This window comes from Hyla sarda, chromosome 5, assembly GCF_029499605.1.
Source record: "Hyla sarda isolate aHylSar1 chromosome 5, aHylSar1.hap1, whole genome shotgun sequence".
In the NCBI taxonomy this organism is placed as follows: domain Eukaryota; kingdom Metazoa; phylum Chordata; class Amphibia; order Anura; family Hylidae; genus Hyla; species Hyla sarda.
This window is the reverse complement of record NC_079193.1, coordinates 68,507,074-68,532,528: the sequence shown is the minus strand read 5'-3', so window position 1 is coordinate 68,532,528 and position 25,455 is coordinate 68,507,074. Positions and strand designations below refer to the sequence as shown.

General features: G+C 43.4%; 1 protein-coding gene across 1 annotated transcript in view; it reads left to right on the top strand.

Annotated features, from left to right (window-relative positions):
* The window catches only part of NUB1 (negative regulator of ubiquitin like proteins 1), an 81,299-nt gene that overhangs the window by 28,415 nt on the left and 27,429 nt on the right, over positions 1 to 25,455 (top strand). The window contains exons 6-9 of the mRNA XM_056519629.1: positions 5,407 to 5,601; positions 10,360 to 10,448; positions 12,391 to 12,497; positions 24,141 to 24,327. Of these exons, the coding sequence (XP_056375604.1) occupies positions 5,407 to 5,601; positions 10,360 to 10,448; positions 12,391 to 12,497; positions 24,141 to 24,327 (578 nt within the window). The remainder of the gene's footprint in view (positions 1 to 5,406; positions 5,602 to 10,359; positions 10,449 to 12,390; positions 12,498 to 24,140; positions 24,328 to 25,455) is intronic.

The following is a 25,455-nucleotide window of genomic DNA, read 5'->3' as shown; positions in this document are numbered from 1 at the left end:
TGGCTGTCAGATAGAACGTCTTCAAGTTGGGACACAGCTGAGTCCCTTGAGACACCAGATTGTTCCATAGGGAAAGTTTCCAATAAATTCAGTGGCTCATCGACATTAGCAGGGAAAACCAGGATGTCTCTGGCCAAAATGGTATTACTACTAATACTGAGGCTTGATCCTGCTTGATCTTCAATAATACCATTGGTATCATGGCGGTTGGAGGGAAGATATACACTAGACTGAAGTTCCAAGGTATTGAGATGGCGTCTACCACTAGAGGACAATCCAGAGAGTGCAGGGAACAAAACTTTATAAGACTCCTTTCACACTGCCGTTGCTCCCCACCGAGAACAGCTGTTAAAGTTTTTTTTTTTTTTCATGTGACTTTAATGGCCGTTCTTGTGACGGGGAGCAACGGGCAACAATGGGGTCTCAACGAATCCCATTTACTATTATGGGGTCCATCGGGCAACGTTGTTTTGACGGGACTAGTGGGAGAAAAGGACGGCGCTTGCAGTATTTTTTTCTCTCATTGTTTTCTCTGGCTCCCCCCAACGGCCGTCACACTGCCATGTCATAATGGCAGTGTGAAAGAAGCCTTAGTTTGGTATTTAGTTTGGTGGCCTTAAAGGGGTACTCTGTTGGAAAACAAATGTTTTCAAATCAACTGATGCCAGAAAGTTAAACAGATTTGTAAATTGCTTCTATTTTAAAATGTCATCCCTTCCATTACTTATCAGCTTCTGTGTACTAATAGGAAGTTGTGAAATTATTTGTAGTTTGACCACAGTGTTCTCTGCTGACACCTCTGTCTGTGTCAGGAACTGTCCAGAGTAGAATCTAATCACCATAGCAAACCTCTCCTGCTCTGGACAGTTCCTGACATGGACAGAGGTGTCAGCAGAGAACACTGTGATCAGACAGAAAAGAACTATACAACTGCTTTCTCTGGACCATACAGCAGCTGATAAGTACTGGAAGGATTAAGATTTTTAAGTAGAAGTAATTTACAAATCTGTATAACTTTCTGGCACCAGTTGATTTGAAAACATTTTTTTTCCACCGGAGTACCCCTTTAAGGTCTACCTCTGGTAGACCCCAATGAGCCACAATATGCCAGAACATTTAAGAGTATCCTGAATATGGACTGCGGATAACCTGGTTACCCTTTTTTCTGCCCATGTCATGTTCTTGGCTACTTCTAGAAGTAGAACAGTCGACCTGGTGCCCTGTTTCTTAACTGAAGAGATGCACTCCCCACTATGATAAGTGTGTGGCAGGTGCGGGCACTCATAAGTTCAGACTTTCCCAGCTGCATCTTTCAGCAGTATGCACCGGAGTGCATGCCACGCAGCTGATCCCAGGTACAGGCAGTGGTCATCTATGAGTGCCATCCCTAAGATAGCGGGCCAGCTTAATTTAAGGTACAGCTACGGACATCCAGACAGACAGCTAAGTCCTGCACCCAGTACTAAGAAAACTCACTTGAGCTAGGGGAGAGAGCATATATACACTGAGGAGATGTTTAAATTTAATTGATTCATTAAACATTCCATGTTCTGCAATCTCACATGGGAACGTGTTAACCCATCATTTTGCTGTTGACAGACGCTAGGGAATGACAATTTCTGCACCCATCTAAATGGTTTCCCTATTATCTTTCTTTGTTAAAGGGGTTTTGCAGCAATAGGAAAACAGAGCTCATTTCTTCTATTAACAGCATTACAACTTTGTTGCATTCATTTTAATAACACCGAGCGGCAATATCACAAACAAACAAAGGACAATGAAGAAATTGGCTATGTTTTTCTATTGCTGGATATCCCAGGATTAGAGTTGGTTGATAGAAGTGGTCTAAATAAAATGTACATTTTTCATATTAGAATCTCATCATCCAGGTCCCCCGCTGGTTTTTACACATTACCCCATTGTTTGGCATTATCTTCCATGGCATGTTGATGTCTTAAGCGCGTAACACTGTACAATGTGTTCCATTTGAAAATCTGATTATAAACTTGTGACGAAAGGATTTTCATTGCCAGCTGATGCCGATGTCTGAGCCACAGTCTTGATAAATGTCCTACAGATGTTTTAAAGCAGATATCCAGCCAAAAGTGGTAAAAGTAAAAACTTAAGTTTTATATGTAAATGCTTACCATGACTGCTAAAAGCATCCCACCTGTTTTGTTTTAAAATCGGACCCCCATATGCCCCATAAACTGCCTTTGAAAATCCATGTACTTCCTGGTTGTGCAGAGAGCTGAGAGCTTCAGAAAACTACATAGACCATCAGTTCCTGGGCTTTATTTCCTGTGTGAGCTGTGGGAGGAGCTGCCTTGAGAGAGCTAAGCAGGTCACATGGCTACAGAAGCAGTGGATATAGATGAGGGAGGTGTGTGCGCCTCAGCCAATCAGGGACAATATCACACTGAAGTGATCTCAGCTCTCTGAGCTGAGGAGAAGGTAGTGTGACTTTGCAAAGTGAAGTGTCTGGCCCAAAAATGGTTTGGCTTCTGAACCTAACAAACTGGTGCCCGACAGTCATCATGTGTGATAAGAACTACCGGACTTCCTGCCTGGAGGAAAAGCTGAGAGAAACCGGGTATGTGCTCAGCAAAGATTACACTTGTACGTTAAAAAGTCATATAACTTTAGAATGTGCAGCTATATGAAGGAAATGTTACGCCCCCTCCCATAGACTTGCATTGAGGGGGTGGGGCGACATACAGCAGTCAGGTTCAAAAAGTGACGCGTGATGCCACGAGGTTGCGGGGCGACAAGGTATCAGGGAAATGTCTATGAGCAGTCAGAGGTTCAAAAAGTACAAATGTGGGAGATCTCTACCGAGTTCTATCTATCTCCACCACCCCAAATGTCTTTCCTTCTGGGACTTCTTTTGTACCTCACTCCAGTCCACGGAATTTGTTACCCACCTGTGGTGCAGCCGGCTTGGACCTCTAGCGCCAGCACTGGAGTATCCAAATGACTTTTCCATTGTTTATATGCCTTAGGCTTCCTGTGGGGGGATTCATGATCCTGCCGTTCTTGCAGAACACTTGCAAGGATGAAAACAAAGAGGGGATCTTGTGTGATCTTGTTTACAATCACCTCGACTTTATTTTACTCCCAGGATTAAAAAAACTTGAACAGCATATCGGTTCTCACAATCTGTGCATCCAACAGGTTTGCTTGGCATTGATAAAAATTTTGCTCATTTCCTAGCAAAGAAGCCAGGTATTTTTACCTCCTTGGTATAAACCTTAGGTATTTCTTTAGTGGGTTTTTTAATTAGTGTTCAGGGGCAGACAGGCTATTGTATTGATAAAGACGGGCCCAGTTTATTTTACTTGCTATTCTGGGTTGAGTAACTATCTGTTATCAAATAGTGTTATTCGCTATCATTGTTTTCTTAAGTCAGTGTGTCTTAAAGGAAAAACTATTTTTTTTTAAATCAACTGGTGCCAGAATGTTAAACAGACTTGTAAATTACTTCTATTTATCTATCTTAATCCTTCCAGTACTTATCAGCTGCTGTATGCTCCACAGGAAGTTCTTTTCTATTAAAAAAAAATTTCTGTCTGACCACAGTGCTCTCTGCTGACACCTCTGTCTGTCTCCGTAACTGTCAAGAGCAGGATAGGTTTGTTATGGGGATTTGCTCCTGCTCTGAACAGTTATTGACACAGACAGAGCGGCAGAGAGCACTGGTTTAATTTTTTTTTCTATATGTTCTTTGTTGAGCAAAACCTACCTCCTGTCAAGAACAAATAGATGTTTTAGGGCCTCAGTAAAGGGGATAAGGATAGGGGATAAGATGTCTGATCATGGAGTCTCGTTGACACCCCCTCGTGATGCCATGCTTCCTAAATGCAAGTCTATGGAAGGGGGTATTGCAGCATGAGGGGGCGTGGTCATGACGTCATGAGCTTCCGGCACTGCATCACTAGTCATCTGGCATGGAGCAAAGTTCGCTCCATGCATCGGATGACTAAGGTGCTGCAGCAGAGATTGTGGGGGGCCCAGCGGTCAGACATCTTATCCCCTATCCTTTGGATAGGGTATAAGATGTCTAGGGGCGGAGTACCTTTTTAAAGTTGGTTAGGTGGGGAGGAGTATGAGGTAACGACTCATGCAATAGACATGTTTTGGCTATGGAGGTAATAATGCAGGGGGCTTCAGGTGGGAGGTGACAGTAAGAATGAGCAGCTTCAGTAGTGTCTACAACAATATGAAATATTTCTTAATAGTGACCCCGTTCTCCACTGAACAAGCTAACCTTTATTAAAAGAACAGAAATCTGTTGCCAAAAACTACGTATCTCAGATACAGTTTTAATTATTAGTGAATTGTGAAAATATCTCATAATTCAGTTGTGGGGGGGGGGGGGGAATCTGACCCGGACATGTTTGATTTTCCAAATTCATTTCTTCACCCTTTGGAATGAGTTTTAAAGTATCACTTAGACATTTATTCCTTTTTCACTACACAAAAACGTGCAGCATTGGGCAACTTTAGTATTTTGCATACTTGAAGGGGTAGTTCCCTTGGAAACTGCTGGAGACTTTTCACCCATTTGAATTCCATGCATTTTAGTTGCCGCAAAGCACAAACCCTATCATGCACAATTGATTCGGGAAGGGTTTGTGTGCAGTAAGGCCCACAGGGGAGACTTTATAAATAAATAAAAGCAACTACAACATTTTAGAAAATACTTAGCACATTGGACGAGATTTATCAAAACCTGTGTAGGGGAAGAGTGGTGCAGTTGCCCATAGCAACCAATCAGATCGCTTCTTTAATTTTCTTAGAGGTCTTTTTTTTAAATTGAAAGAAGTGATATGATTGGTTACTATGGGCAACTGCTCCACTTTTCTTCTGCACAGATTTTGATAACTCTTCCCCATTGAGAATAAATAACAACTGTCAGAGATGAAAACTGTCTTGTTTTCACATAACAACCAATCACAGCTCAGGTTTCATTTTAACAGAGCTGGTTAAGATATGAAAGCTGTACTGTGATTGGTTGATATGGGTATATCAGACAGTTTTTATTAATGTCTCCCTTAATAAAATTATTTTTGCATTGTATTGATTTGTTAGATGTTTTTTATATATATATATATATATATATATATATATATATATATATATATAATTATACTATATATTTTTATACTGTAACAGCAAATTCTAGGGAACCTTATCTTGTATTTTTTATGTTTATGTATTTATTTTAATCGCACACTAAATTTTAAGAATTGCTGAACTTTTCTGGGCTTTTTTCATAAAACTGGGATTGAGGGGAATTTGAGGTTGCAAGATGTTAGTTTCAAAAAGACTAATCACTACTTTTTACTAAGAGAAATTTACATAACTAATTGTATTTAACTTTTTTATATAAATATATTTTTTCAGATAAAACTCTGCAAGAACAAGGTGTTTGTCACAACTTCAAGGTTTTGATTTTAGAGCTCAGCTACACTGAGGAGGAAGCAAGGAAGCGTGCACACAATGAAGAGAAGGAGAGAGAAGAGGAGGCACTAAAGGACGAGAGTGTGAAGAAAAAGATGATGCGCACAAGAAAAGGATTGGAGATCCTCGCAGAGAGAGGTATTGTCCTATCTGGTTACAGATAAAGACACATTTTTGTCATAAGCCCTCTTGCCTCGGATTGGTTATCCTGGATTAGAGTAGTGCCAAATGGGACTAAATCAGGACACCCACACTTATGACTAAGGCTCTTTTTACACCATTTGGTGTACTTTTGCCGTACGTGTAGGGAAAGCTCCAAGAGTATATGGTAAACAAATGCCTAGACTTCTATTACCCAACAGAATGTCATTTGGGCTTTCATTTGGGGCTTATGTTTATTTGTTATACAATATAGTGCATCATGAGCATGGATTTATGCAAGCCCCATTCACATAAACAGGACCATCACTGAGTTTTCTGCGCAAATCCCAAAAAAAACTCTAAAGTAAAAAGAGCCTTAGTCATCAGTGTGGGGGTCCTGATTTAGTCCCATTTGGCACTACTCTAATTCAGGATAACCAATCCGAGGCAAGAGGGCTTATGACAAGTTATAAAGGGTTTAATAGGGCACTCCACTGGTAGTTTTCTTTTTTTTTTTCTTTTTATAACAATATGCCCATTCTGTGTGCTATAAAAAAAAATGAAAAGAAAAAAATCCTCTGCTCAGCACCAACATTCACCCCCCCACCCCCACCCCTGCCTCCGATATCCTGCTCCCGGCCTCCAGTGCAATCCTCTTTCCTGGTTCTGGTGGTCGACCGTCATACCGTCACTCAGCGAATCCGTTGCAGCAGCGTTGTCTCGTCTCGGCCAGTGATTGGCTCAGTGGCAATGTGACTGACTGAGCCCTGGCACCAGGAGGATGACCAAGCCACTGATCACTGCAAAGATCAACCAGCAACTATACCTGGTGGCTCTGTACAGAGGGGCAAACCCATGGTGCAACTTATTGTAACAAATAAATAAATCCTGCCTTTAACTTTCTGGATTCAGGTAGAGTGGGGGTAATTTTGTGCATTTGCTCCCATTTTGGCATCTAAAAAGTGTTTTTTCATTCTTCTAATTTTTATTTTTTTTGTCCTTTATTACATATGACAAATTCAACCCGGAAAACATGTGCTTCTTAGAAATCCCCCCCCCCCCTGTTATTTGGCTTTTTAGGGAACAAAGTAACCAAACCTATATGTGTTTCCAGCGACAACAACATGTTCTGCACTTCTCAAGAAGCTTGTATTAGAAGTGTTCCTGGAATCAACTGAAATTTTTCAATAATAGTTGGCGACAACCTTTGTAGTCTTGGCCCTTTTAGTATTTTATTTCATTTTCCTTAGAGAAAATGTCAACAAATTTAAAGAATGTCTGATGTTAAAGCGATAAGTTTTATTTACCCATTAAATGCTACACTGTGCGAACTGCGTAACCAGAAAAGTGGTGATGGGGCTCTTTTGTGTATAACTTTATACTTATACTTCCTGCTCCTTCAAAAAAAAAAAAAAATTAATAATAATAATATATATATATATATATATATATATATATATATATATATATATATATATATATACTGATGTATTTTAAGTATGAGAGGAGAAAAACTTCTTGTTCCTCATGAACCATAGCAATGTCTGTCTCCCATCAGCATCCTCCCATGCTCTCAGGCTATGTCAAAGCCTTAATGTTTTGTCAGTATTTCCCATTTACTGTACACAGTCACACACACACCTTTGTTTACACTTCCATATTTATGGTGATGTATTTATGTACATTTATCTAAATTGTACTGGAAAAACAATCCCCATATCTCTATCGGGGACATTTATCATTGTTTGCTTTGGTAAGCAAGTTCGGGATTTTTTTCTTGCTTTGGTTTTGCTTATGTATGACGTATTTATCATACTATCACAGGGGGTTGATAAATTTGGCTTAAAAAATTTTTGAGCACAATTCCAACCAAGCAGCAACAGCCTGACTTTACCAGGGTGGGCGAGGAACATTGTTACTGGCCCTCCCCAGCCTAAATAACGCCAGCCTAAAAAACACTCCCCACAAGCCCTCGTTAACCATTTTATTAATATAAAATTTTTTTTTTTTAAATCATTGTAGTCCTCTGCATAAACGGATCTGAAATGATAAGAAAAAAAAAAAAACACAAAAATATGTTGGTACATTTATAGGGCTCTTCCCTGGGGAGAACGCCCATAAAGCAGTGTTTCCAAACAGGGAGCCTCCAGCTTTTGCTGAACTACAACCCCCATTTGGCTGTCTGGGAATGATGGGTGTTTTTAATTTAGCAACAGTGAGCCACCAGTTTAGCAACATCTGGAGTCTCGCTGTTCCTAAACTACAACTCCCATGATAGGAGTTGTACTTTAGGAACAGCGAGACTCCAGCTGTTGCTAAACTACAACTACCATGATTGTAGTTGTAGTTTAGCAACAGCTGGAGGCACCCCTTTTCTAAACTATGTTCATGATGGGAGTTGTAGTTTCGACCTGGCAGTGTCGGTTGTGGTCTGATCCTTTCAGGGTCTGTTTGGTGCAAACAAAACATAGCCCAATGGACCCTGAATGGATCGGAGCACAACAGTGTGAACCTAGCCTCACTGTCATTATAGTGTAAAATGGTCAGGTGCATTAGATACCCTCAGATATTAAGCTGAATGTGTCTTGCTGCTTCCTCTTAGGCGGTATCACAGGGGTTAGGAATGTGTCACCTCAGGGCTGTAGTTCACCTGTGATATAGCAGAAACAATGTGGTCACCCTTGTGTTAAAAAACAAGCCGCATCTACCACCAGCCCACTATGTGTTGCAAGACTACAACTCGCAGCATGCCCTTACAGTGAGGACATGCTGGATGTTGTAGTTGCAACTCTTGGGCGGGTGGTTGATGCAGGCCTACACTGTAATTTCATATTTCCCGGGCGGTGCCATGATTGGCCGGTTGGTCTCGGAAAATCATGGCATTGCCCAGGAAATATGTTTCATATTTCTAGGAGCCCTCTGCTGCCCCAGTCCCTCATCTACCTCTCCCCCGTAATCTTAAGCCGCCGCCGCTGCTAATCTCCCATCCCCCTGCCGCCGCACATCTCCCCCTGCCGCCGCACTTCTCCCCCTGCAGCCGCCGCTCATCTGCCGCCGCCGCTCATCTCCCCCCGCTGCCGCTCAAATCCCCCCAGCCGCTGCACATCTTACCCTGCCGCCGCACATCTCACCCTGCCACCACCGCACGTCTCACCCTGCCACCACGATCCTGTGATTGGCTGAGACCAACCGGCCAATCACGGCACCGCCCGGGAAATATGAAATTACCGTGTAATTTCATATTTCTTGCTGCCGGCCGCTCCACTGCCCCGACCACCGGCCTGCATCTACCACCCGCCACAACTACAACTCCCAGCATGTCCTCACTGTAAGGGCATGTTGGGAGTTGTAGTCTTGCAACAGGTAGTGTGGGTGCGAGATGTACAGCGGCAGCAGCGCTGGGGCAAGAAGGGCGGCGTTGGCAGGGTGAGATGAGCGGCAGATGGGGGAGATGAGCGGCGGCCGGGGGGAGATAAGAGGCGGCAGAGTGAGATGTGCAGCAGCGGGGGACCGGGCTCCTTTATACCGCTGTGATTTCATATTTCCCGCCGTAGTCATGATCTTGGCTCCCGGCGGGAAATATGAAAAACCACTCTCCAAAGCAAGTTTTGCAAGCCCGGGCTGGCTTACATTTACACTGCTTTGGAGGCGGTTGCGACTTCTTGTGCGACTATCGCACTTGATAAATCCCTGACCACTGCAAAGTGAAAACTGACATTTGCCATAGTAAGCTCTTTTTGCTTACAACCAAAAGACATTTGTAAGCAAAAAAAGAGCTCTAGATCCCTTGATAAATCTCCCCCTATATGTACATGTCTCTTGTCCTGACCCTTACTGTATGTGAGCAGTGCCAGCCACAGTGGTTCTTCTAAAAGTATTACCCATACTGACTGCTGCAGTGCCTCCACAACAGTGGTGGCTTAAGTGCCCACCTCGCTCCCTTTCATTCTTTTGTCTTCCAGTAAGACGTTTCTGTGAAAAAATGCATATACTTTAAAATGGCCACTTTCCAAAAGCTTTGCATCAATAGTACAAATGACTATAAGAAAGTTTGTGGCATTAGAGATAAAAATGCTTCTTTTTCACTTATCACACAATTTTCCCTGCCAATAAACTCCTCATTCACTCACTGAGGGAACAGGTTAAATGAAGCACATAGTCTATGGAGAAGGAAGGGAGGAGGAGAGTGGCTAGATAGTGAGAAAAACTGAAAAATAGCTGAAAGCTCTAAAAAGTGCTGGATTTTCAGCTTAGATGGTTCAGTACTGCTCTATAATGTCCTTCATGATGCTGCTGCCACTTCTGAGAGTGTGCTATAGAGATATAGTGGAGCATGATCTCCCCTTCTGTGTAAAAATTAAAGATGGATCATGCTGAGCGTAAAATAGGTGGGGAAATGCCATATAAAGTTATATAATGGGGAATAGTGCTGCTTCTCATGTACACACATGAGAGCTTATCATGAAAAGTTACATGACAGTTCAGGTGTGCTTAAAACATGTGTTACAAAGTTGAATAACTCTTCTAATGCATTGCATTTCTTATTTTATAATTCTCTTTAACTGCTTCCTGCATGTTCATCTAGAGCTGTATTCACAATCCAACAGGCTCAATAGATCTTGTGACATGTTAATCTATTGTTTCCCAATGGCAAACAGAGCTGTGAATGCCAGCCTGCACAAGGATAAAGGTTTAACTGAGTACAACATCTGTGATAACTCATGAAGTGGTAACTACTGAAATGTCTTTCAACAGGGGAGAGCTCCGATCCAGATACAACGCCATATCTGGAAATTGCAAACCAGACAGGACGTTCAATCAATATGCCTAAAGCGGCAAAAAGGGTAAGGTTTACCTCCAAAGCAAAAAAAAAAAAACAGCAGAATTAAGTTGTAAAAACAATTCATTTTTGCTTATATATTTTTATTAGTCTTAAAAAAAAAAAAAATCTGGGAAACTGTAGCATGTAAGGCTACATTCACACGGTTACTGCGAGCCGCTGAAGGGAACTCTGTTGCTTAGTCCGTTGGAAGAACTGGTGTAGTGGAGAACAAAAATAGTTAACCCAACGGACTCCATTCTAGTCATTGGGATCAGTCAGGACCTGGCAGTGTCGGTTGTGGTCTGATCCTTTCAGGGTCTGTTTGGTGCAAACAAAACATAGCCCAATGGACCCTGAATGGATCGGAGCACAACAGTGTGAACCTAGCCTCACTGTCATTATAGTGTAAAATGGTCAGGTGCATTAGATACCCTCAGATATTAAGCTGAATGTGTCTTGCTGCTTCCTCTTAGGCGGTATCACAGGGGTTAGGAATGTGTCACCTCAGGGCTGTAGTTCACCTGTGATATAGCAGAAACAATGTGGTCAGAGGTGAGCCTACTCAACATTTTGAGAGATTATTTGACCAGATGTAGCTCCAATTTTTGTTTCCAAATTAAAAGGGACAGGTGAGGCAGCCCTACATTGCAAAGTCATTGAAAAAAGTTGAACCCAAAATCCTGGGAGTACCTGAGAATGACATAGGGGTATAGGTGTCCATACAGATTAGATAGATTAGATCTGTCATCCAGATCTGTCAATTTTATCTGACTGACTATCTGTTGTGTATAGGGTGAGGTTATGGAAGGGTTGGGCATTTTGGATTTACAGCATATGATCCTTTGTCCCCATTGAGGAGAAGATCAACCACTGGCAGAGAGGTCTGGCAAGAGATTGTCTTCCTCTACAGATTGAAAATACAAGCACAGCCAAGCGAAGCATAAATGTTTATGGAGGAGTGGGTAGAAAAAGCTGTCAGTGGAACAAACATTTTTCTAACAGCAATCCAAGCGGTACTCCGCCCCTAGACATCTTATCCCCTATCCAAAAGATCTCCCATCTGTACCCTGTGTTCATTTAGAGCACAGAGTGCAGCTCCGGAGCCTCGTGACGTCATGGCCATGCCCCCTCAATGCAAGTCTATGGGAGGGGGCATGAAGGCCATCACTCCCCCTCCCATAGACTTGCATTGAGGGGGCATGTCCATGACGTCACGAGCGAGGTGTTACCGTGACATCATGAGCCTCAGCCCCGCATCTCCAGTCATCCGGCAAGTTCACTCCGTGCACTGGATGTCTGGGGTGCCACAGTCGAGATCGCGGGGGTCCCCAGCAGCGGGACTCCCGCAATCAGACATCTTATCCCCTATCCTTTACATAGGGGATAAGATCTCAAGGAGCGGAGTACCCCTTTAATGTATTGGGAAGTAGATATAATACGGATGATGGTGTTTTTTACATTTTTCTTTCTTGAAGGTTTGTAAATAAATTTTAGTGAACCCACAGGCAGCTTATCTTTAGTATGACTATGGAACAAATTATGTTCAGAACTATTCCTTAAACTGAGAGCAGGCCCAGGACTGAGCGCCTGTGTGTGCATGAAGTTTTATGTGTTATCTTGTTGAACATAAGTTATACTATCCCTCATTTACCACATTGCAAACATCTGGTATGTGAGATGCAATATTTTATTCTTGATGCACCATTATTATAGTTTTTACAGCAATATGATACAGTGGAGTAACTGGCAGATGTTCCTAGTATTGGAAAGAGGGAACAAGTAATTCTTCACAATGTGTCGGTCCTCAGAGTTAGCAGACATCTATCACTAAAGCTTGGGTGATAGCTCTAAAAGCCCTTTGAGCGTCCCATATCTGCAGTTATATGTCCTTTTCTTTTGCTTCAGTTTGTACAATTTTCTTGCCACATTTCTGACCGTTCTATTGCACAACTCCTTGTCCCCAGGCTCTCATGCTGGCTATGGGATATCATGAAAGGGGAAGAGCATTCCTGAAGAGAACAGAATATGCCTTAGCATTGCCTTTCTTGCTGGATGCAGACAAACATTTCTGGTAAAAGTTGATTCATTCTTATCTGTTTACGATGTTACATGCTCTCTGCTTTTTTTCTCAGTAAGATTTTAATCCCCCTCCCAGAGTTGGAGAACGCCTGCAGTGATAAATAGCAGTTCTTGAATGGATGGTGAAAATCTAATAAAGTATTTAGAGAGGTTCTTTTTTGTATCATGCTGGTATTGTGTCAGATACTCTGGTTTCTTTCTCTCTATCTAATAGCCACTTAGAAAAAAAAATAATAACCACATTTTAAGGAATTGTCTCCTTCTGGATAATAGCTTTTCATAATTATTGTGGCCTTTTCAACCAGTAAAAATGCTGACAGTGCTGGGCACACACCTACCTGGCTAAACTAAATGGAAGAACCATTCGCTTTAGACTAGTTCATGAAACATTAAATAACCGTTCAGAGGCTTAAAGAAAACAGCCCGGGCATGACCTGCATCACCGCTCTGCTTCCTGAGCAGAGTGCAGTGACACCGGCTCTGCATGTGCCGTCAATCACGCCTAGTAGGAGTAGTTACAACCCAGAACAGTTACTACATGAATGTGGTACCCTCTGGGACAACTTACGGGGCACTACCAAACAGTGTAGGACAAGTCATTTCCTTGGCCGCTCTTCATTGGGGGACAGCGATACTGATGGTTATATGCTCTTGCCACTAGAAGGAGCTGACACTAGGAAAAAATTCAGCTCCCTCCATGTCTTTGAGCTCCCCAGACCTGGTCTTTTTTTATTATTTTCTAGTAAGGGCTGTATAGTTAGGTTTTTCCTCCCTTTCGTTTCCCCTTTTCAGGTGGGGGTTCAGGAGCATGGTGCTACCTGTTCCCTCATATGTGACAAGTGGGCACAGAGCATAAGAGTATGGGCCGTCAACCACTTATCACCAATGGCCAGCGCCTGGAGGTTGTACCCTGGGTCCGGGTCCCCCACTTGCCCCTGCTCGCCCCACTATATTAGCCCGGTATGATGCTGTTTGGCCATAAGCTGGCTGAAGCCGTCTAGGTGAGTATACAAAGTTGGAGTCCGCGGGTGAGTATGCATCCCCCCCCCCCCCCCCCCCCCCTCTGACAGGGCCTGTGGCTGGACTTGAGGAGTTAATATTCTCCCTGGGTATCTTTTAGCGCAGTCACTTTGTTGACTGGCGTTTGTGGTTTGAGGATCTGCCGGTCCTCAACAGGGCAATTTAAGGGGCCATGGTCCCGATCTTAAATGTGGTCTGGATTCCCAGTCTCACCTGTCTACAGGTCGGCAGTTACTGATGCCGTTCTGTCTGAGGGCAGCAACCGGCTTTTGCAGTGGCTCCCTGTACTTTCTGCACCGGCGGGAGCCATAATGGCGGCAAATAGTTCAGCGCAGGAATCTGGGTGTCAGCTGACGGGGGACTCTCCTCCTGCTCTGTCGGCACTGCCTTCAGAGCGACTGGCAGCGCCTTTCTGCACCTCTCTTAGGTTAGCTCCGCCCCTCTCCTTCCCACAGCTCTCCTCCCCTCCTTAGTGCTTCTCTGACTCCCTGGTTCAGGGCTGTAATCTCCCAGCCCATCAGGAACCATCCCAGCCCGGCACTGCTGTTACCCCCCTGGCTCGGAGCGGTGGGCACTCCTACAGCACGCTGCTCACTGCCCCTATGAGGCAGCTGAGTTTCGCAACCGGACGCTTTCTGGCGCCTGCTGCTTCCCAGCAGGCTTCTCCGCTATTTCCCCCTGTCAGTGCACGGTAGCAGCAGAGGTTGCTTGCTCTCTCTCCCGCTGCTGGACAGACGGGGACTCAGAGCTTAGCTCCGCCCCTGTCCCCTCTCCTTCAGAGCGGGACCCAGCAGTTTTATTTTTCTCCCCACCCAGCAGCCATTATGGCTGGGGGAAAATATAGCTCTGCCCTCCGTTCACTCACAGGTGCCGGCGGCTGTGTTGCTGGACGGGGACTCGGAGCATATCTCCGTCCCCCGTCCCCTCTCCTGCAGCGGTAAAGTGGGGTTGTATTTCTCCTCCATTTCTCCTCCCTGGCCGGTCGTTATTATGGAGGTGGGGGAGTTGGCAAAGCTCCGTCCTCCTCCCCCCAGGAGGAGGAAAAAGTAATTAAAAATAAAAATAAATAAATACATTATATATATATATATATATATATATGTGTTCAAATGCCCCCTTGTGGTTGTTTACTGCATACCTCCTCTTGGTTTTCTTCTTACCAATGAGTTCCCTCTGGTGGCAACTTTGTGTGCTGCATCCTTGCAGTCACTCCATGTCTGCCCTTTTACCTATCTAACTGAGCCCCTGCCCACAGGCAGAACTTAGGCGACTCGCTGTGGCAGATCATTTCCAGGGATATATGCTGCCTTGTAAGACCTTGCGGATACACATTTTATCTGTTTTCCCCTACTGCCTGTTACCACGCCCCTGTGCCTAGGGAGTCCGCCATACGGCTTTTATTCCCCACTGTTGCACTTCTCCAGTGGTATTTCCAGGTTTTTAATGTTGCCTGTTCTTAATTATGATGTCATCAATCATGTGACTTACCAGTATGTGTATTTATATGAGAAAGTTTGTCATTTATTGCCATGACTAAGGATCATACGGATCCGAAACGCATCGGCGTTCCTGTTTCTGTCTTGTATATGCTTTTATAATCTAATAAAGTCCAAGAAATAGCACCCAAAGCGCTGGACATTCTACTTCCTTGCTGATTTGAAGATTTGGCCAACACGCCATTGGCCAGTCCGTGCGCAGGTGGGAGATTGGAGCTGTCCAGATACTTACCTTTATTCCCGGGAGGGTACTGGACATCCGGAGCAGTGGTTTTCTTATCCGCCATTCATCCATCGAGAAGGGTTCTTGGCGTATGTATACTCTATTATTACGTCCTCCACAGGTCATCAATCTCATTGCGGCTGCATCCGTGGCTGGCATTCCGGTACCCCATTGCTAATGCGAGGTGTCCAAAGGAGTGACCCCTTGTATAATATGGACCCATACCAGTAAGCCAGACAGTGGTCTGTGTGGTTTCCTCCGCTGCCTGTCATCTATCACATGCCTGATGTCTCTGCGGCTGGAGTTCCGGTATCCCACTGCTGTGCGTGGTGTCCGGAGAAGTGTCCTGGCGTATCCTATGGACCCTATACGGGGCGACTGGAATACAATCCATGGCTCCTCAGCCTCCCCTGATTTCCCAGGGTGGCGGGGATTCTATCCATGGCTCCTAGGCCTCCCGCCCTCCCACATGCAACAAAGGGGCACAGTAATCGCCTATCTAGCTGTTTTCCCATTTTCACCAGCGCCTGGAGGTGTACTCGTTAAGCCAGACTGTTGTCTGCGTGGTTTCCCTTGCAGTCGGTCTCCCTTCCCTGGGCCGCTGCGGGCATGGCTTGGGTTTCCCGTACCTCTCTGCTGGTGGGAGGAATCTGGAAGAGGGTCCCTGCAGGTACACAGGACTGATGCCAGTCAGCCAAACATTCGTCTGCATGGTCTCCTACACCACCAAGTTGCCCATTGGATCGGCCACACTCCAGTACCCCACTTTCTGTGGGAGGATTCGAAGAAGTGACCCTGTGCCTTCAGGAATCCTATAACAGTCAGCCAGATGGTTGTCTGCATGGTTTACTACTACTTCGGGTCACCTACCATACATATATGAATCAAATAGACCCAAATGAGCTTCTAATACTACAAACTAAGTGGTGTTATATGTGCTGATCTTTTTAACTCATTTATACTCAACTTTTATTGTAATATCTAAATTATAAACGGTAAGTTTTCTAAGTTTCAGTGAGGGATAAAAGTGGACCTTTTACTCTGTCCCTTTTTGACAGAGTTGCTTTGTAAACCTACCATACATGGCCCGCACCGTGGCGCATGTTCAGGTAACCCACTGCCAGGCTGTGGTTCCGAGTGAGTGACCCCATGTTGCTCCATGGGACTTGTACAATGCACCACATTGTGGTTTGCAGGGTTTCCTGCTTCCCCAGATCCCTCTCCACATGCCGCTCTCACAGCTGTAACCTACTTACGGTGTGTGGTTCTGAATGAGGGACACGGTGAGTCCACGGTCCAATTGGCCAGACTGTCTGCAGGGTTCTCTAATCCACCAGGTCACCTCCCCCATTCCTGCCGCCCCTGCGGCTGAAGTCTGGTGACTCACTTTCAAAGTAAAGTTCAGAAAAATTAACTCTGTGGGTTCATTGGACCTTTATACCTGTAAGCCAGACACTGTCTACATGTTTCCTGTGCCACATGCATCCGTCATCTCGTCGTCTGCGACCACAGTTCTGGTGTGTGGCACCTTTCAGAGATGGGCTGTGGGCATTTCCTGCTGGTTCTATGGACCTGCGCAGTAACAGCAGAACTCTCAGTTCCCCTTTCTACAGGTGTTACGTTGGTTTGTTAAGGGCATCATTGTGACACGCCGTTGGGCGCTGAGCCTGTTTTCCATTCTGCCAGCCATTCGGATGTGTGTGCTTCCTTTCGATTAATGCAGTCTTGGTACCCCACTACTTTTGTGAGGTAACCATGTTGGTGTCCCTACATAGGCTATGGACTCTCTGCATGTGTCGAGCCCTCCTCCCCTCCTTTTCTGTGGGGGTGTACCATGGGCTTTCCTGTGATCTTGTTTCCACAGGTGTGCGGTGGTTGAGCACCTCTGTTCTGGCAGGGGACCTGATGGGGCGACAGTCTGTTCTGCACCCCCCCCCCCCTTGCCTCCAGGTACCTTCCTGGGTTCCTGTGCGGGCAGGCTATGGCGCCTGCTCTGTTGCCTTAGACAACGGCCAGGATGGTTCCATTGACACACTTTCGCATTCGTAGTCCCATCTTGTATTGTAAGGATTCAGATCCCTCTGGGGCCACAAGTGGCTCCTCCATGCCTTGGTATGTTTTTGCAGGGTTCCTGGGGGCGACATCCACCCAGTACCTTGACTGTTGCCGTAGGGCGGCATTTCCCCGCTCATTCAGTACATGGGGCACTTGGAAATCCCCTTTCCACAGGGGGGTATGGAGTTCAGGGAGCTCGGCATGGTCTGTCCCTAAGTCTCATCTCCACCACTCATTGTTTTCCCCTCCACCAGGGGAACTGTTTCGCTGAGTACTTTCTACTGCCAAGATTGAGCCACCTCTCACTTCCCCCTACATGGCTGGGGTGCCTGACTGGGCCCTTGTTTTTTTTGCTGAGAACACTCAGAGTCTTTCGCCGGCTATGCTTGTGTGCTAACTACCCCCAATTGCAGTCTGGCTCTCCTCTGGTTTCTTGGTTATCTACGGCTGCTCATGAAGTCAAGGCACTCTCCTCTGTAGGAGGAGTATATGCAATCATGTTTGGTTCAGCGATAGCCGGTATAGCCACCGTCTGTTGTTGGGTCCTGCCTTTGCTCTCCTCCTCCCTTGATGCAATCTTCCTGGAAGGGTGTGTGCGTCCTTCCCCTTGACTGTGGCAAGTTGTGCAAAGTCTTTTGAAGTAACCTTTTTGTGCCCAGCACCTGGGAGTCCCTGCTGGGTTCCCATTTGCTTTCCCCTCTTCATGTCCTGACAGGACATTGCTTCGGAGTAGTCTGGTCTTCTCGGATCACTTGGGTCCAAGACCAGTTAGTCTCCTTGTCTTGGACACTAACCTGGTATGCTATGGTGTGCCTTCTTTTCTAGGTCGGTCCTCCTGATTCTTGGGCCTTGGTGCTGGTTGAGACCTTGGACATGTGTAGCGATCCTGCCCAGACGCAATCTCATTTGTGTGGCGGTCTCTCTGTACTGCACTTCTTCTTGTCTCGACACGGAAGTTTGTCACCTTTAGCATTTTGCGGACGTTGGGTTTACTTACCCTTCAGGTGTAAGTTTTCCAGGAGACTCAGGAACCTCCTTTTCTCAGGTCAGCCGCTCCGGAGTTCCGGGATGCTCCTTTTTCAGGGTCTTCCTCTCCTTTTTGGACGTTTATTTTTCCGTGTACATCTTCCAGGTGACTCGGGAACCTCCAGTTCCCATGTGGGTCGCTCCAGTTTTTCTGGACGCCCATTTCAGGGCGTTCCGCTCCTTTTTTGGACATTCTTACCTTCCGTCTCCTCCTTCGAGGTTCATACACTCCTGAGATGGATGGCGTTCCAGTCATCCAGATTCTACCATTTGAGCTAATTTTGCCTCCCAGGTGCTCGTGGCGGGACAGGAGTTTTGGGTCTGCAGATGTTCAGGTCATTGATCTTATGCGCCAGACCTCTCTACAGACGGTTTCCGTCTCTTTCTTTTTTCCATTGGTTTTCTGGTCTCCACCTTCTGTGCTCGCCTTCTGCTCAGGCGTACACTACTCTTCCTTGCGTTTTTCTGTCATGTTCCCTTAAATCGGTTTACCCTGCATGGGGTTCTCTTGTTGTGCCCTTTTTCCATTTTTGTTTTCCAGTCGAGCTAGCCCTCTGTCTGGTTCTGTGTTCCTTGGAGTTGATTTCCTACCTCCTTCCGGGATGGTTCTGGCCCATCTGGCTTCTTAGTCGACCTTTTCTTGTCTCTCTTTATTGACGTAGGTTTCGTGCCTCTGCATAGGACGGTCCCTTAGTTTTGGTGTCTTGGTCTCTTTCTCTTCTTTTGGTCCCTTTCTCATAGCCCTCATTGGGGGGCACCGCACCTGCCCATTTCTTCATTTTTTTTTTTTGTCCGATTTCTCTTCTCCGGTTATTGTTTTTTTTTTTATCCGGGATTCTTTTCTAGGGTCCTTCGGACCTAATTCTTTGTTGGCTTCTCCTACTGCTTTGTGACAAAACTGATTACCTCACTTCCAGTGGGTGGGTATATCTTGCCAGGGAGGAGACAACTTTTTTCCTAGTGTCAGCGCCTCCTAGTGGCAAGAGCATATACCCATCAGTATCGGTGTCCCCCAATGAAGGCTACGAGAAAGAGATTTTACGGTGGGTACAAAATCTCCTTATCTTCACTAGCGAGGACTCCACGAAGGACAACATAGTGAAAAAGCTTATTTTACCCTCTATAACGTGTTGCCACCAGTTATATAGGGTAAAATTGTATGTCAGGTTCCCTTTTAAGGGAACCTGTCAGGAGTTTCATGCTGTCGAACCAATGCTAGAGACCAATTCCCTTGTGTACTCTGAAAGGCCAAGTACATGGATTTGATTCACAGATGGCTTCTCACCCAGCCAGCTTAGTTAAGAGGTCTCTCCCTATTTGTGTTTTAGAATCTTTCACCTGAAAATCGCCTTTATCACTGCTATGACAGTTATATAGGTATTAGTGCCTTTTTTAAAGATGGCCATAGCATCAAACCTGTATTAAGTGCTTTATTTGTGCCGCAGCAAAGTGACAGAGGCATGGTTGGAACACATCTTCACTCTTCGTAGTTTGAGTGACAGACAAGGCTTCAACACTGACCCGTGCTTAAATCCAAAAAACGTGGGGGGAATTTATCAAAACCTGTACAGAGGAAAAGTTGACCAGTTGCCCATAGCAACCAATCAGATCGCTTCTTTCATTTTTCAGAGCCCCCTTTAAAAATGAAAGAAGCGATCTAATAGGTTGCTATGGGCAACTGGTCAACTTTTCCTCTGCACAGGTTTTGATAAATCTCCTCCAGTGCATGGACAAGATTTCAAGAGGGCTCGGTACTGGTAGCTTACACTCTAACCAGGAGAGGGCAAGAAAGGAGTTCAGAGAGGAATTTCATATCAGGGCGCTTCAGTTCTTTGACCACATCCACTTGATGCATTGCTGCAGTACAAAATGCTTTTTTACCCATTTTGCCCGATGGAAATCTATAAAAAAAAAGTACTGTTGTCAAAGATGGCTCGAGGTGAGGCATTAAAATGTTAGTGACCGCTGCTGCATATGGCTGAGGACTGGCACAAGGGATTCACACCAGACAGAATGTTGGTATTAATACTCTTTCATCAGCAGGAAACTCAGAAATGTTCCCAGAGAGTTCTCAAAAAAGTTTCAGTTTTAATTACACATAAGTACATTGTGTTACATCTGACAAAAAAGGGAGGTTTAGTTATGACGTCAAAATCATCATGTTACATTTTGATTGGTTAGTTGAGCTTTATCTCTGTATATATTAGCATATTTTGCATTTATTTCTTTCTTGGCCATAGTTCATTTATGCGGCCCTCTTGCTCTCATACTGGAAAATTCCAGATCCTTGTCCTTCTATACAATCTGTATCTATTTTGTCTTCTAAAGTCTCATCTTGACGTCCTGGCGTCATTCCAAAGTTTCTGAGTTGCAAGCATATAGCAAGCTGGTTTACGGGTTAAGGGTAGTTTAACAAATATCTTTTTCCAGCATCAGCAATGGCATATTAGTATTAATATATCGATCAGTCATCAGAAACATAAGGGTCATCCTTGTCAATTCCGCCCTAAGATATTTGTTAAACGTACACAACATTATACAATGTACACCTACAATTTACTCCGCCTAACGGTTCAGGGGTAAAAAGAAAAAACGGGTATGGGATGCTTCACTGGTTTGAGACGAGTGGGTCCTAATGAACCACCCCCCTTTGCACCCAGACTGATCCTTCACCTGTGACTGCTATTTATGTTTTTTATATATTAAATGTATTACTGCAAATTTTGATTACCATGACATTTTATATTTTGTCACTTATAAAACCATGATTTATTTACAAAAGATATACATGGGAACCCTCCTGCAGTGCAAGGCATGTGTCCATGTAGATGTTTCTTCCAACTTCACAAACCCTGCTGACAAGGGGTGATATGCACAATAATTTAGCTGTTTAGAAGGATTTTTCACCATACATACTAATTGATATAATTTTCATCCATATTGTAAAAACGATCACAATTAATTAAGTACATTACCAAATATGTGTGGGGCATCTAACTAAGTAATGGAAAAAGAAGAAAAAAAAAATGTATGTGAATTGTGCCCCTGGGTATGAAGACTCCCGGACTAATATGGACATAGAATCCATGGACATCAAGTGGTTAAATTTTGCTTCAACAGAATATATGGAAAACAAGAGGATAATTTGATCTCGTAAAAGCTAACAATACCATATGTTTATAGCGAACGTCTGACTATGAAGGGCATTGCAGCTAGGACCTTAAGAAATAATGCAAACATCCTGCTGTTATGAAGAAAAATAATCAAACAACATTTATCATTTTAGTATTTAGGGTTAAGTTTTTAATGCATCTGCTTAAACATGGCTACTAGGATCAAAATGGAGACTCATCTCTCTACTTCATTCTGATGCTATCAAAATACACAACATATCTAAACTCAATAGGAAATTGACTCAACTGAAATGAAGGAAAGGGTAAAGTGCTTCCCATTACCACATATTGGAGAACATACCTTTTAATTTAAAATAAATGGACTACAAATTGTGTGTACTTTTACGACACATACCCAATTTGCAAATATAATTATGTGACTTCATTTTCAGTGTATTAATGTGTCAATATTAGTTGTAAACCATTAGTGAATATGTGTACTAATTCTAGCCACAATTATTTAGATGACCACGATAGGAAAAAAAATGTCTCGATTATTGATTTAAGAAACTCAGCTGCTCAGATGTAATGTACTAAGCTTCTAATTTTCACTTTAGTTACAGTTCAGTTATTATTATTATTTAGAATTACATTTGACCCTGATCTGGTACACTCTGTGATGTGATTCTGATAAGAGACGTTCACAGTGAGCTGAAAAAGAAAATATTTATTTGAAGCCGCAAACATTGTGACAGGCAAAACTCTCCCCTGCTATGCCCCCCCTCCTTTTTTTGCTTTTTTAGATTATAGAGGGCTGTTTAAGTGTTAAACTACACAGCTCTGCCGCTATTGGAGATTTTTTCCTTTATCCGGAATTATTTTTAATATATATATTAAAATGTACCTTTTTGCCTCACACTCTCATTTCCGTGTAATTAAAACAGAAACTTTTTTGAGAACTCTCTGGGGACATTTCTGAGTTTCCTGCTGAGGAAAGAGTTTCAATACCAACATTCTGTCTGGTGTGAATCCCTTGTGCCGGCCCTCAGCAATATGCAGCAGCGGTCACTCACCTCAAGCCATCATTGACACTATATGTCTTATTACACTTATATAACTGTACCAGCACTTTTATACAGGTGATTTTCAAGTGGCAGATTCCCTGCTGTATGCTACAGAGGAAGTTCTTTTCTTTTTGAATTTTTTTTCTGTCTGACCACAGTGTCCAGAGCAGGAGAGGTTTGCTATGGGGATTTTCCTCTGCTCTGGACAGTTCCTGACATGGACAGAGGTGTCAGCAGAGAGCACTGTGGTCAGGCAAAATTAAAGGGGTATTCCAGGCCAAAACTATTTTTTATATATCAACTGGCTCCGGAAAATTAAACAGATTTGTAAATTACTTCTATTAAAAAATCTTAATCCTTCCAATAGTTATTAGCTTCACAGCTCCCGGGACGTGACATCATCATTGAGCAGTTAGACAGAAAACTTCAGAAGCTAATAACTATTGGAAGAATTAAGATTTTTTAATAGAAGTAATTTACAAATCTGTTTAACTTTCTGGAGCCAGTTGATTTATATAGAAAAGGTTTTGCCTGGAATACCCCTTTAACTACACAACTCTGTAGTATACAGATACTGGAAGGATTAAGATTTTAAAATAGAAGTAATTTACCAATCTGTTTAACTTACTGGCACCAGTTGATTTAAAAAAATAGTTTTCCACCAGAGTAACCCTTTAGGTAAGATCTATTACTTAGGCCTGTTGAGGTGGGACCACTTAAATTACTTTTTCACCTTGTGCCCAACACATTTTTTAATTATGATTTCTCAGAAATGCTGCACAACTTCAGAGTAGGTAATATACAAATGAGAGCCTGTGCCTTTATCATACAGTCCGTGAGTTCAGATGTATCCATCTGTTGTACTACTCATTCAGCTATTGGCTGCTACATTTCAGCTGCATGTGGCTGACCTCTTGTAAGGGCTCAACGAAATGTGTAGGAAACACTCGTTAACTTCCTTTGAGTGCTGTATTATCTCTAGGCCTCTATTTTATTTCTGATGGACTGAGTGTTTTCCCCTGCTTTTGCCATACATAGTCATATGCAACAACCACATGGGAAACTGTAATGGCAGCCTATAGCTGTCAGAGAACTGATGAGTTTATTAACTGTTATAGTTCATGTTTAAAGAAGACCTGTCAGTTCTACTGACACATATGTCATTATGCATACTTTTTTTTTTTTTTTTACACTAAATTGTGTCAATCCTCTGTAATTCCTCCTCTAGCAATTTCTGAATAAATTGAAAACTGAGTGTTGTTTTTTCCATTGTCAATGTGGTGTGTCCCATATTGTCTTGTACAGTCAGTACTGATTGGACAATATGTAGGAACACACCCCCTGCTGGTTGCACCCAATCATCAACTTAACCATACATTTCTTTAAGGAATAATAGGAAGGGCACAATGTAGAGGTCTAAGAAAAGAGTTAGGAGGTGAGTGCACCATCATTATGGACACACGTTTGTTAGAGATATTTTTTTTTTTTTTTGTGGGATTTCTAGTCATGCAGTGAAACCAGGACACATTCAGAGCTACAGACTTTTACGTACTATGATTTTAGAATTTCTTTAGTACTTTTCTTACATTCAAGCGTCCTCTGGCTGAAATGTTAGCGCCTTTATTTTATCTCCCCCAGCGAGTGTGGAACAGATCTACTAAATTCAGTAGATAACTATGCTGTCCTACAACTCGATATCGTGTGGTGCTACCTCCGCTTGGGACAGTTAGACTGCCTGGATGATGCGGATTCCAAACTCAACATGTCCCAGAGGTGCTTCAACAAGTGCTATGGAGAAAACCATGAAAGACTACTCAACATTAAAGTAGGTTTATAATGCCATTTTTTTTGTTTTAGTATTAAGGTTTTACAGCGTGTGTGTATGTGTATAAATATATATATATATAAAATTGATAATAGGCAGCACACAAAAATTTGTGCAAAAGAAAGTGTTCTTTATTCCATATACGAGTCTCGTATATGGAATAAAGAACACTTTATTTTGCACGAATTTTTGTGTGCTGCCTATTATCAACTTTATCTAAAGCGGGATCGGAGCACCGAGATCGAATTGGCGTGCACCCCTGGGACTTTTTACTTGATGTGCTGCTTACTATTGATCTATATATATATATATATATATATATATATATATAATATTTATAGCAAATATATGTATATATGTAGAACAAAAAGTGGCAATACAACCAAGGATGGTAATGTATCAGGGTGCAAGCAAGCAAGGTAACAGTCCCAGTCACAGGCTTTATAGTTAAATCCAAAGCAAAAGGATCCAGCAGCACTCCCAGAAAATTAAAGCAACAGGCTTTATTGACCCATGTTCAAGTCAGACACAACGTTTCAACGGCATCACGCCATCTTTCTCAAACATAAGGAAGACGGCGTGATGCCGTTGAAACGTTGTGTCTGACTTGAACATGGGCCAATAAAGCCTGTTTCTTTAATTTTCTGGGAGTGCTGCTGGATCCTTTTTTTTTGTATATGGCAATGTGAACTGACTTAAGTTACTAGAAACCAGGTGTCATTATAAAGCCAGCAAAACTGTCTACAGCGCTCTCTGGGAAGCATGAAATAATCTGGGTGTTATCATTGTGGTTGTAATTGGGTGTCTATAGTGTGTGACTATGCCCAGACAGTGCGGCGTCTGTCACACCCTATTGACAAGGGAAATGGTGCCACCCAGTTGTCAGAAGAGGAGCCTCACAATGGCACACATTTGTGAGATAAAATAATGCTAAAGTTATGATATATCATGTAAAAGCATTTACTTAAACAAGACAGGAGAGACAACAAATCTCTTTTAGTACTATATATGTATAATTATTTGGTAACAATGTTTAGAGACTATGGTATAAAGGCCTTATATATTTAGTAGCCTAGAATACTTTGTGTTGGGTTTTGTCCCTGGACAAAGCATTATGAACCCCTATAG